This window comes from Motacilla alba, chromosome 2 (genome assembly GCF_015832195.1).
Source record: "Motacilla alba alba isolate MOTALB_02 chromosome 2, Motacilla_alba_V1.0_pri, whole genome shotgun sequence".
Classification (NCBI taxonomy): domain Eukaryota; kingdom Metazoa; phylum Chordata; class Aves; order Passeriformes; family Motacillidae; genus Motacilla; species Motacilla alba.
Window position 1 is genome coordinate 151,651,117 of NC_052017.1, and position 12,520 is coordinate 151,663,636.

At 53.0% G+C, this 12,520-nt stretch overlaps 1 protein-coding gene across 3 annotated transcripts; it reads left to right on the top strand.

The window, feature by feature from the left end:
* Window positions 1-1,462: 1,462 nt before the first annotated feature.
* LOC119698198 (NAD(P)(+)--arginine ADP-ribosyltransferase 2-like) lies at window positions 1,463-4,528 on the top strand. Of its 3 annotated transcripts, none has more exons than XM_038129846.1 (3): window positions 1,463-1,920; window positions 2,598-3,379; window positions 4,022-4,528. In XM_038129846.1, exons 1-3 carry the CDS (start codon window positions 1,877-1,879, stop codon window positions 4,105-4,107), a joined length of 912 nt encoding a protein of 303 aa, XP_037985774.1. In that variant the 5' UTR covers window positions 1,463-1,876; the 3' UTR covers window positions 4,108-4,528. The 3 variants fall into 3 exon arrangements, with proteins under 3 accessions (XP_037985774.1, XP_037985772.1, XP_037985775.1); XM_038129844.1 differs by having other exon boundaries at window positions 1,466-1,920; window positions 2,598-3,383; window positions 4,015-4,528; XM_038129847.1 differs by having other exon boundaries at window positions 1,475-1,997; window positions 2,598-3,383; window positions 4,015-4,528.
* Window positions 4,529-12,520: the final 7,992 nt, after the last annotated feature.

The following is a 12,520-nucleotide window of genomic DNA, read 5'->3' on the forward strand; positions in this document are numbered from 1 at the left end:
TTTATTCTGTGGGTTCCACTTCCCCGCCCCTATTGCCAGCCAAGTGTCTATGTGTTACTATTATATTTTTTGAAAAATCCCCTCCCTGGGATTTCTTCCCCTGGGAAGCTGAGAAGCCTCAGAAGAAAAGAAAACAATAATTATCTGATTGCTTCTTCTGCTTTTGCTGCTTTGGGATGCGGTCTGGAGATTGTTTACCAACCGGTCATTGCTTGATTAGTCTCACGTGAATTGTTTTAACCTAATGACCAATTACTGTCCAGCTGTGTTGGACTGTCAGAAGAGAGTCACGAGTTTTCATTATTCATTCTTGTTAAGCCTTCTGTCTGTATCCTTTCTGTGCTCTTTAGTATAGTCTTAGTATAGTATAATATAATATAATATAATATAATATAATATAATATAATATAATATAATATAATATAATATAATATAATATAATATAATATATTGTATCATATCACATAATATCATATATCATATCATATCATATCATATCATATCATATCATATCATAATAAATTAACCTTCTAAGAACATGGAGTCAGATTCAATCATTCCTCCTCTGTCCAGGGACCCCAGAAACTTCCACATCTATGCACAAAATCACAAACGGGATGAGGCTGCTGAGGAACGCGTCTGGGGCTGTTTATTTTCCATCATCAGCCTCATGACACGGTTACGACAATGGGAAGATGCCAGCAGCACACGTCCTCAGCAGCAGCCGAAGAACTCATTGTCACAACTCACTTCAAAAGTTTTTTGGCCAATCACACAAAGCCAAAAGCATATTGACAGCAGATTTATCCGACCGCTATAATAGAAAAATGCTTGCTTATTTCGAATACAATACCTGCTGGTAAGGCCTAAAATACAATGCACAGAGCTCCATTATTAAGCTTAAAACTTCCTAATATCACACTAAATAGACTTTTCTGTAGTTTAGGGAATTATTCTGGCCAAGCGTTAATGCACAGACCGTTGTTCTATTTGTCCTTACTTTCTACATCTCATATAACTTTTCTGCTGACAAATCCTATGGCTACTGCTTAGCTCCAATATCGCAGTTCTGCTGTTTCTGAGGCCTGCCTCTTGCAGCTTTCCCAAAACCCTCTGATTTTAAGGATTTCCCGAAACCAATAAATCAGTTTTCAACGTCTGCTGTAAAGGTGACGTCTCTGGAGCCACAGCCAGCTGCGGTTCTGTAGGCTCTCGGTCTGTGAGCCGTGAAACGCACACCCCAGCTGTGCAGGACCTGTCCTTGCGCAGTTCCCAACGCTGGCTGACAGACTGAGGGTTCCGTGCTGCTTCAAAGGCGAACTGTGGAGAAATTGAACCCACAGAATAAAACTTGATCCCGTTTTGTGGCGATGGTCGCGCTCCGTGAGAAGCTGGGAGTGGGACTGGGGGGCGCTGGGCGGACATGGGACCGTGGGATTGGGGTTCTGGAGGGTGATAAATAAGGGAGAGAATAGAAAGTTTCAGTTCTCTTGGAGGTGCTGGATAGGGCTTAAAGATGAACTGGCAAAAAAAACACAGAAGGATGTGAAAGTGTGGACGCAGCGGGGCGAATGTGGCTGGAACCCGTGGAGGAACAGAAAAAGGGAACTGCAGTGAGGGTCTTTTGGCAAGTTCTGGATCACAGAAGGAGCAGCGCCTGGCCAAAATGAAAGTTTGAGGCGAGGTCATCTGGGATATTGGGGCACCCAGTGAAAACAAGACTGAGAAACCTCGTATTTCGGACTCTTCAGGACCAAAAAAGGATTTCCAGAAAGAGGCGGAGCCATGCAACTTATTTATAGGAAAAGTGAAGTTTCTCCACTTGGTAAGGGACACATTGCAATGAATATTTATAATTGGGGGGGATAAATACCCCATGGCAAAGTTCCCTGTGAGCTGCAGGACCAGGAGAGATCCGCTGTGAGTCTGAGCTGATAAAGAATTCCGTCTTTCTGATACCTCCAGTTCCATCAGGGAGTTCACCCCGGCTGATTTCGGTATCGAGGCTGGGGGGACGCCTGGGGACACTTGTGGGGGAAACAGGACTGAGGGATTTGGATTGTGGATGTGGGGGGAAACTGGGGGAGTCACAATCCTGGGATTGGGGTGATGGGATGCTCCGAGGGAAAATAAGGGGGGGCACGGGATGGTGAGAGTGGGATTGGGGTCATGGGGGGGCTGGGGGACACTGTGGGAGCAGGGGGTGATGCTCAGATTTGCGTTGAGGTCCTGGGGGGACACAGAAGAAATTGGGGACTAGGAGTGGGATTGGGGTCTGGGAACTGGCCGAGGGGGACACTGGGGGTCTCAGGGAGTGACTGCAGGATTTGGGTCGGGGTCCTGGGGGGTCTGAGGGGACTTGTAGCCATGGGAGTAGGATTGGGCTTCTGGAGGGGCCATGGTGCTGCGGGATTGGGGTCCCTGGGGCTGGGGGACATTGGGGAGGCATAAGTAACCCCAGGATTTGGGATCAGGGACCCCAGCCATGCCCAGAGGTCAGCTGGCCAGGAGTGCCTCCCTTCCCCCTGGGCTGACCCCACTCCCCTCCCCAGTCCCTCACTGATGACCCCTCCCTGTGTCTCCTCTGTGTCCCCCAGTGTCCCACCCTGGTCCCTGTGGCCTCTCCCTGCCATGGCCCCCCTGGCTCAGACCCTGGCACTGCTGGCAATGGCCGTGGCCACCACAGCCGCCGAGGCGGTGACGCTGGACATGGCCCAGGACTCCTTTGATGACCAGTACCGGGACTGTGGCCCTGCCATGAAGGCGGCATTGCCGACCCTCAATATCTCTGAGTTCCAGCAGAACAAGAAGTTTGCCGAGGTTTGGGTAAAGGCTGCAGCCGAGTGGCAGAGGCGGAGGCCCCCTGTGTCCCCTCTGTCCCCCGACCAGGCCACTGCCCTCATGGCCTACACGATGGATGACCTCTACAAGGAGTTCAACGAGGCCGTGCGTGCAGCCGGGTGCTCCCGCCAGGAATACCGGGACAACTTCCACTTCAAAACGCTGCATTTCCTGCTGACCCAGGCAGTGGGGAGGCTGAAGAACACTCGGGGATCAGAGTGTCACTTTGTGTACCGGGGTGTGCATGGGGTCCGGTTCAAGGCAGAGCGCGGTGACATCGTCCGGTTCGGTCAATTCACGTCAGCGTCACAGAGTGCAACAGCTGCCAAACAATTCGGGACAGACGCGTTGTTCCTTGTGGAGACTTGCCAAGGCGCCGAAATCCGGAATTTCTCCTACTATCCTCACGAGAAGGAGGTGCTGATCCCACCCTTTGAGACCTTTGAGGTCGTCAATGTCAGCCAGGAAGGAGACAAGGCGAGGATCCAGCTCCACTCCCGCGGGACCTTCAGCAAATACAACTGCGAGTGGCTGCAAGGTGATGCTGCAGGGGACAGCCTGGGGCGATGGGGACACCCACTGTGGCCGTGGGGACACCAACAGTGGGCATGGCACACCATGACAGGGCACAGGGGGTGGGGACACTCACTGAGAGTTTGGGGAAAGGGACATCCCATGCTGGGGACACCAATTCTGGGGTCACCCACTGTGGGAATGAAAACAGGAACGCCCATGACAGGGCACAGGAATGGGGATCCCCACATCTGAGAGGAGACAGGCACAGGGACACCCTGACCAGGGGACAACAGGGGCAGGGACAGAGATGGGGACGCCCTGTACCGACCCTGTCACTCCCTACCGAGTGCAGTGCTGTGGGGATGGCGCCTGTGTGCTGGACATGGGTGGGCCGGGACCCTCCCTGGTACTCCCTCCCTGAACCCCTGTCACCCCCTGACACACCCCAAGGCACCCCTGACTCCCCCTGACCCCTGTCATCCCTAAGCCCACCATGACCCCTGGACCTCCCTGGCCTCTGTATTCCCCCATGCCTGCACCAACACCCTGCACCTGTCACCTCATGACCCCCATCTCACCTGTCACCCCTAACCCCCAATTTCGCCGTCCCTGACCCCCTCACTCCCCACATGATTCCCCTGACGCCCCTCTCTTTGTCCCTCAGGTGGGAGCATCCCCAGGGCTTCCTTCCACCTCGGAGGACTCCTCCTGGCCACCACAGCCCTGGCAGTGGCCACTGGGAGCCTCTGAGACACGAGACCACCAAGGTCACTGAGGTAACTGTGGTCCCTGTGGCAACCATGGCCACCATGGCACCAAGGTCACTGTAGTCACTGTGGCCAGTCTCATCACCAAGACCACCAGGACCTCCAGAGAAATGAGGCCACCAAGGCTGCCAAGGCTACCACAGCCACTGTGGCCACCTTGGCAGCTACTGCCACCATGAGGTCACTGGGGCCACCACTGTCACTGTGGCACTGTGGCCACCACAGCCACTCTGGCCACCATGGCCACAAAAATCACCATGGCCACTGTGGCCACCATGATAACCTAGAAATCCCACAGCCACAAGGCTACCACACCCACCATGGCTACCAACACCATTTTGCAAAGCAATTGTATTAAATAATTCAATCAAAATAATTCCATTCAATAAATCTGACAAAAACCAGCAAGAAGTGACAGCTCTTAAGCTGAGCTTATTGTTGCTCCCCACACCAACACTTGTGAGAACGTCTCTTTCTCTCAACCTTGAGGAGGATCCCTGGGGTGCATCTCCTTCCCGAAACAGGAACCTCACACACATTTCATTCCAAGCAGGAACAAGGGAGAAGAACCTGTCTGAGAGGGGACTGGACATTCCCAGGGTGAGATGTTGGATGGCCAGGCTCAGCTCTGGCACTTCATCCTCAGTTGTCAATGCCAGGTTGGGGATTTGAGCTGATTTTAGCCGGATGCAGCAATAACATCAGTACAAGACCCCTCTCCGGGCAGCCCTGATGGTCACAAATGGGGCATTGTCCCTTGGCCACATTCCTGGAAGAGCATCCTGCCACATCCTGCACTTCAGGGGGACGTTAAAGGCTGGAAAATGGGAGGTTCAAGAGGGCAAGGGCAGGTCCTGTCCTGGGGAGGGACAGTCCTCAGTGGCAGTCCTGGCTGGGATTGACCTACTGCAGCAGCTCTGGAGAAGGACCAGAGGGTGCTGGTGGGTGACCAGTGGATCTGGCCGTGTGGCCTGGGCCCAGGAGGGATCCAGGGGATGTTGGAAAGAGTGGGGCCAATAGGTCAGGGTGTGTCCATCCCAAAGCATGGCAGAGCCCCCGGGGCCGGGATGGGGCGGGGCAGGCGCTCGGCAGCGCCAGCAGCTTGTGCTGCCGCCTGCTGTTGGCACCCGGAACTGCAGCTGGGGGCGGCGCATGCGCAGTGCCGCTGATTTCCCGCGCTCGCTGCTGCCCTCTGGTGGACAATTCCCAAATCACAACTGCATGGTGAGTTCCATGAGATGAGAGGGTAAAGAGGGAAAATTCCTGATTTGAAAGAAAAAAGTTTCCTGAGAGAAACATCATGGTTTTTTGATCAATAAGTGAGTGGTGCTGCCTCTGTCTCCATTTCTGCATTTTATTTTTCATCCTTCCTCATTTGGTTTGTTTTTCTTCTTGTCCTCCCAATGTTTCTTCTGTAGTGTTACCTCAAATCAGGAACTTTGGAACTGGCCCTGAACTGATTATTTATCCTTTTAAAATTTTACTGAGCAGCCCCTGCCAGCTCCCTCAGCCCTTCCTGGTGCTCCACACCCTTTCCCAGTTCCATCCTTTCCCTGGACACTCTCCAGGCCCTCTAGGTTATTTCTGAGGGGCTGCAGTGAATGAGGAAAAAGGGAGGAACATTTCTCCAGCACCTCTATGTAGATCGAGGTTTGAAAAAACAAAGCTTTAACTTGCCTCTAACAAAAACTGCAGGAACTGCTTTATTTTAGGAAATGAGGCACCCTGCTGAAAAGACATTGAAAGAGCTGTAGCGGCTACATCAGGCAAGCCAGCAGCAAATTTTGGTAAACTTTTGATATACCAGGCAATCAAGGGATTGAATTTCTGATACACATTTGATACGCCAGGCAAGCAAGGATCAAGTTTTGGGTACATTTTTTATACGGCAGGTGAGCAAGTGGCAATTTATTGCTACATCAGGCGAGGCAGCCAAGGAGCGTTAGCAGGTGGCCGTGACATTGCCACTCCCAAACCCCTCTGTTGGGAAGTGCCCAAGAGGCCCCAGGCGCTGCCCAGTCTCTGCTGTCCATGCTGTCCTGCGCTGTCCTGGCTGCTGCAGTCCCCTCGTGCCGGTCCTGCTGCTCTGGCAGCCCTCCCTCGCTGGGCAGCTCTCGGAGGGGCTTTTCCAGGATGGACGCCTTGTTACAGTGACCGTGGTGGCCACAGTGGCTGTGGTGGCCACGGTGACCTTGGTCACCTTGGTAACCACGGTGGCCATGGTGGCCTCAGTAGTTACGGTGACCACGGGAGCCACAGTGGGCACGGTGACATCATGGGTCACAGTGGGCACAATGGCCACGCTGAGCATGGTGGTTCCGATGCTCAGAGTGGCCACAGTGGTCATAGAGGCCAAAGTGGCCACAGTGGTCATAGTGGCAATAACGGCCATAGTGGTCACAGTGGACAGAGAGACCATAGTGGTCATAATGGCCTTGGTAGCCTTGGTGGCCTCATTTCTCTGGGGGTCCTGGTGGTCTTCGTCCTGGTGGTCTTCCACAGTGGCCACCAAGACCACAGTCACCTTGGTGGCTGTGTGGCTCAGAGGGTTCCAATGGCCACTGCCATGGCCACGGTAGCCAGGAGAAGCCCCCCAAGGTGGGGGGAGTTCCTGGGGAGGCTCCCACCTGTGGGGCAAAGAGAGGGGTCAGGGGGATCATGGGGTGAGAGAGTCAGGGGGGCATCAAGAGGGCCGTGGTGGGAGGCGCAGAGGTGGTGAGGGGCCCTGAGGGTGTGGGATGTCAGAGGGGGCCATAACAAGGCCCATTTTCCCTGTACCCAGCCATGTACCATGTACCTTGTCCCCACAACCCCAGCACTGCATGTCCCGGTCACACTCACCTGGCACTGGGTGTCCCGATGCCCTATGCCCAGCAGTGGTTGTCCTTGTCCTTGTCCTCAGCTCTGGGTGCCCTGCCTCCCAGCCACAGTGGGTGTCCCTGTCCCCTCTGAGCCATGGGTGTCCCCAGCAATAGGAGCCTTGTTTCAGCCACTCGGCGGTGGCGTTTGTCCAGACCATGGCAAACTTGTCATTCTTGAGGAAATCAGAGCTCCTGAGTTCTGGCAAATTCTCAGTCATTTCATCCGTACAGTCGAGGTACTGGTCATCAAAGGAGTTCTGGGCCATGTCCAGGGGCACCACCGTGATGGCCGCAGTGGCCACGGTCACTGCCAGCAGTGCCAGGGTCTGAGCCAGGGGTGCCATGGAGAAGAGAGGCCACCAGGACCAATGTAGGACACTGCGGGGACACAGAGGGGACAGAGAGGACAGACTGTGTGACATAGGGAGGACACCAGGGGATGCTGAGGGGACACTAATGGGACAGAGGAAATGCTGAGGGACATGGCAGAACATGTGGAAGCTTCCTTGAGGAGGGGTTGGGGAGGAAGAGGGGGGTCAGCCCTGGCCAGGAGACCCCTGGAAATGTCCTGCAACCTGATCCTAAATCCTGGGGTCACTCCTGGATGCCCCAGTGTCCCTGAGACTCCTAATCACGCTCCCACAATCCTATATCCCCCCTCAATGTGTCTTGTCAGCCCCCTGCAGGACCCTGACTCAAATCTTGGAGTCACTTCCTCCACCTCCCCCCCTCAGAAATCCCAGTGACCCCCAGACTCTCAATCCCACTCCCATAGTTCAGTGTCCCCCGCCCTGGTGTTTCCCAGTGCCTCCATTACCCCAATCCCTCTCCCAAGCCCTTGTACCCCTCGCAGTGACCCCATGACCCCCAGGACCCTGACCCAAGGTTTGGGGTCCCCAATGGGTCCCACTTGTCCCACTCCCCTCCCCACCTTACCCAAATCCCACTCTCAGGCCCATGATCACCCCAGTGACCCCTGGGCCCCAATCCAGTCCCATGTGCCCCCCAAGTGTCCCCCACTACCCCACTGCCACTCCCATGGTCCTGTGCCTCTCATCGCTGCCTCAGGACCACCCCAAGACCCCAGTGCCTTGACACCCCCAGTGCCCCCCAGACCCCAATCCCACAGTCCCGTGTTCCCCCTGCCAAAGGGTCCCCAGTCCCCGATACCAGAATCAGCCAGAGTGAACTCCCTGATGGAGTTATCAGAAAGCCGGAATTCTTTATCCGCTCGGAATCACAGCAGATCTCTGCTGGTCCTGCAGGTCAGGAGGGACTTTGCCATGGCGTATTTATCCATCATGATTATAAATATTCATTAAAATGTGTCCCTTATCTAATACAGAAACCAGCAGTTTTCTCATAAATAATTTGCATGGCTCTGCCTCTTTTAGGAAATAATTTTTATTGTCCTGGAGAGTCATAAAAATGGGGTGTCAGAGTGTGGTTTTCATTGAGTTCCGCAATATGCCAGATGACCTTGTCTCAAACTTTTGCTTTGGGCAGGCGCTGCTCCTTCTGTGGTTCAGAACTTGCGAAAAAACCCTCACTGGAGTTCCCTTTATCTGTTTCTCCACAGGCTCCAGCAACCTTTGCCCGGCTGTGTACACACTTTTACATCCTTGTATTGGTATTTGCTAATTCTTCTTTAACCCCTATCCAGCACCATTAAGGGATCTGAAACTTTCTATTCTCTTTCTTATTGCTCTACCCTGCAGGACCCCAAACCCATGGTCCCATGTTCCCCCCAGTCCCACTCCCCACTGCTCACTGAGTTGCTGCCACACCTCAGATACCACTTGGGGTCCCCTATCAGGTGACATCCCTGTAGGCACCTTGAGCGTGGGGATGATCTCTTGGGGGAGTGCCTGGGTGACCTCCTTGGTCTTGTTGATGTGGTGGGAGAAGTTCTGGGCCCCAAAAAAGGGATCCACCAACACCAGGAGATACCTGAGCCCATGTTGGCGTGGTAGCTCAGAAAAGCCATTTGGCAGCAATTCCCAGGAGTGATTCCTCTTTCAGTGATGCCTGGAGGTGATGGTTTTGAGTTCAAAGGGTTCTTTTGAAAGCACATCAGGCATTGCTCTGTAACAGACCTGACAGTTTTGTCGGGTGGGACACTGAGGATCTGAGGCCGCAGACCGGTCCCCATCGCATCGATTCCCCAGAGCTTTGCTGCTGCTTTTCTCCTTTACAGATTGCAGCATCAGCAGGGAAGGGCCTGACCTGGTTATTGGGAGTTACCTCTCACCCACCCAAGCAGCCACCCTGTTTATTGTGGGCTTTTAGATAAGCAGCCAATTTTCAACCTGCCCACCTCTATCCAGGCCTCAACTCATGGGGTGAAATTCCTTTTTCAGGAATTAACACTGGGATGGTTTGTTGTCGAACCCCTTGTGCAGCTTTAATGCAAGTCTACTTCGCACAGGGATTTGTCAATCTCCAAGCTGGTGTGCCCTGGATGGTAGGACGGCCACTTCTTTGGGCAGCTGGATGGCAGCCAGGACACCCAGAGCCCGCTGCTGTCATTGGCACACAAAAAGCTCAAAAGAGAGGAAATCCCATGGGAGATGTGAACATCAGGGCCATCTTTGAGTTACAGAACCCATGTCCTTCCTCAGGAGTCCAAATTGAAGGTCATTCTGGGGCCTCCTTCGTGGGGGAGAATTGAGGTGACCTGTGGGGTGCTCTTCAAAACGACTAAACATCGACTAGGATTGGCTAGGCTGAATGTGGGCCGCAGCAGAGACTGTTCTCACCCAAGAGGCCAGGAAATCCAATATCAGACAAAACTTTATGGTATATACTCTGCTCACCATAGCTGCAAGAAGATGTGGAACCAGGGGCGGAGTTTGCAGTATTACAATGAGCTCTGGAATGGGCAGTGAGAAAAAGAGCAACCATAGGAACTCACTCGCCATCTGCTTTGAGCATTGCTCATGCCCATGGAGCCATATGGAGAGAAAGAAGTCAATTAACAGCACAGGGATCTCCGATTAAATATAAACAAGAATTATTGTCTGTCCTTGACACCTCCCAGCTGCCCAAAGAAGTGGCCATGGCACAAAGGGCACATCAGCTTTGGGATTTCCAAATCTCTGTGGGAAATAGATTTGCATTAAAGCTGCACAAGGGGTTCTGCCACAGAACATCCCAGTGTTAATTCCTGAGAAAGGAATTTCACCGCCAGAGGTGAGTTCTGGATAGAGTTGGGCAGGTTGAAAATTGGCTGCTTAGCTAAAAGACCACCATTAAGAGGGTGGCTGGGTGGGTGGGTGAGAGGTAACTCTCAATAACCAGCTCAGGCCCTTCCCAGCTGATGCTGCAATTTGTAAAGGAGAAAAGCAGCAGCAAAGCTCTGGGGAATCGATGCGATGGGGACCGGTCTGCGGCCTCAGATCCTCAGTGTCCCACCCGACAAAACTGTCAGGTCTGTTACAGAGCAATGCCTGATGTGCTTTCAAAAGAACCCTTTGAACTCAAAACCATCACCTCCAGGCATCACTGAAAGAGGAAACACTACCAGGGATTCCTGGCTGTGGGAAATGGAGAGACAGAAACTTCCCGCCATTTCGGGAGGGTTTGATCTGCAGCCTTGAAAGGAGCTTGAATTGATGTAAGAAAAACATACACAGGCATTTTGTGGAAACATCCTAACCTTATGTTTCCATGGTTGTGAGTAAGAATATGCCTTAAGTAAGTAAGAAACTGTATTGGGTAAGATGGTGAGGGGTCTGTAGTGCAGCAATGTGATTGCACAGTGTAAGTGAAGAGTTTAGGAGTTACAATAGAGACATCTGTGTGTACGTGAGTTAGAAGCCCAGTGGGTAAAAACATCTGCAGTGCAGTAGAAGTGAATAAAGGTGATTGGTTAGGAAAGCAACATAACAGTCCATCGGATTAGAACGCTATCTAGTGTCTTGCAACAAAGAACTTGTGTCTGGTTTGTGCTATGGCCAACTGCCTGCTCCACTTAAATCTCATGGCCTCTGAGACTGCTGTTTATCTGAGCAATAAATCCAACTGTAGCCCAACGGTAGCCCCATATCTTCATTAATTGTGGCGGCAATGATAACTAGCCAAAGGAAATTCTGAGCTACCACGCCAACATGGGCTCAGGTATCTCCTGGTGGGCCCAGAACTTCTCCCACCACATCAACAAGACCAAGGAGGTCCCCCAGGCACTCCCCCAAGAGATCATGCCCACGCTCAAGGTGCCTACAGGGATGTCATCTGATGGGGGATCCCAATTGGTATCTGAGGTGTGACAGCAACTCAGTGAGCAGTGGGGAGTGGGACTGGGGGGAACTGGGGGACCATGGGACCATGGGACTGGGGTCATGGCGGGTGAACATGAAGAGAGAGAATAGCAAGTTTGAGTTCCCCTGATGGTACTGGATAGGGCATAAAGGTGAACGAGCGAAACACCATAAGAGGATGTAAAAGTGAGGACACAGCAGGGCAAAAATTGCTGGAGCCTGTGGAGAAACAGCTAAAGGGAACTCCTGTGAGGGGTTTTTTGGCAAGCTCTGTAACGCAGAAGGAGCAGCGGCAGCTCAAAGCAAAAGTCTGAGGCAAGGTTAACTGGGATATTTGGGCAATCAGGAAAGACTACACCTTGAAGCCCCATTTTTATGACTCTCCAGGACAATAAAAATTATTTCCTAAAGGAGGCTGAGCCATGCAGATTATTTGTTTGAAATGTGCTGGTTTTGTAATTGTTAAGTAGCCCGTTTTCATGAATATTTATAATTGTGCTGGATAAATTCCCTGTGGCAAATTTCCCTGTGGCCCAAAGGACCAGGAGAGATCTGCTGTGAGTCCAAGCTGATAAAGAATTCCGGCTTTCTGCTACCTCCAGTTCTGACAGGGAGTTCACTTCGGCCGATTTTGGTATCAGGGACTGAGGAGACTCCAGAAGGCACTTGGGTGGGGACACAGGACTGTGGGATTGGAATTGCGGTGCTGGGGGGACACTGGGGGAGTCACAGGACTGGGATTGGGGTCATGGGATGTTCCGGGGCAAAGTGAGAGGGAACATGAGAGGTTGGGGTTGGGATTGGGGTCGTGGAGGGGGGGTGTCACTGTGTGGGCACGGAGTGATGCCCGGATTTGTGTTGAGGTCCTGGGGTAAAACTGCGGAAATTGGAGACTGGGAGCGGGACTGGGGTCTGGGAATGGGCCAAGGTGGACACTGGCAGCCTCAGGGAGTGACCCCAGGATTTGGGTTGGGATTCTGCCAGGGCTGAGGGAACTTGCAGTCATGGGAGTAGGATTTGGCTTCTGGGGGCCATGGTACTGTGGGATTGGGATCCCTGGGGCTGGGGGACATTGAGGAGGCATAAGAAACCCCAGGATTCAGGATCAGGGACCCTGGACATGCCCAGGAGTCAGCTGGGCAGGAGTGCCTCCCTTCCCCCTGGGCTGACCCCACTCCTTCCCCAGTCCCTCACTGATTTATCCTCCCCGTGTCTCCTCTGAGTCCCCTCTTTGTCCCCCAGTGTCCCACCCTGCTCCCTGTGGCCTCTCCCTGCC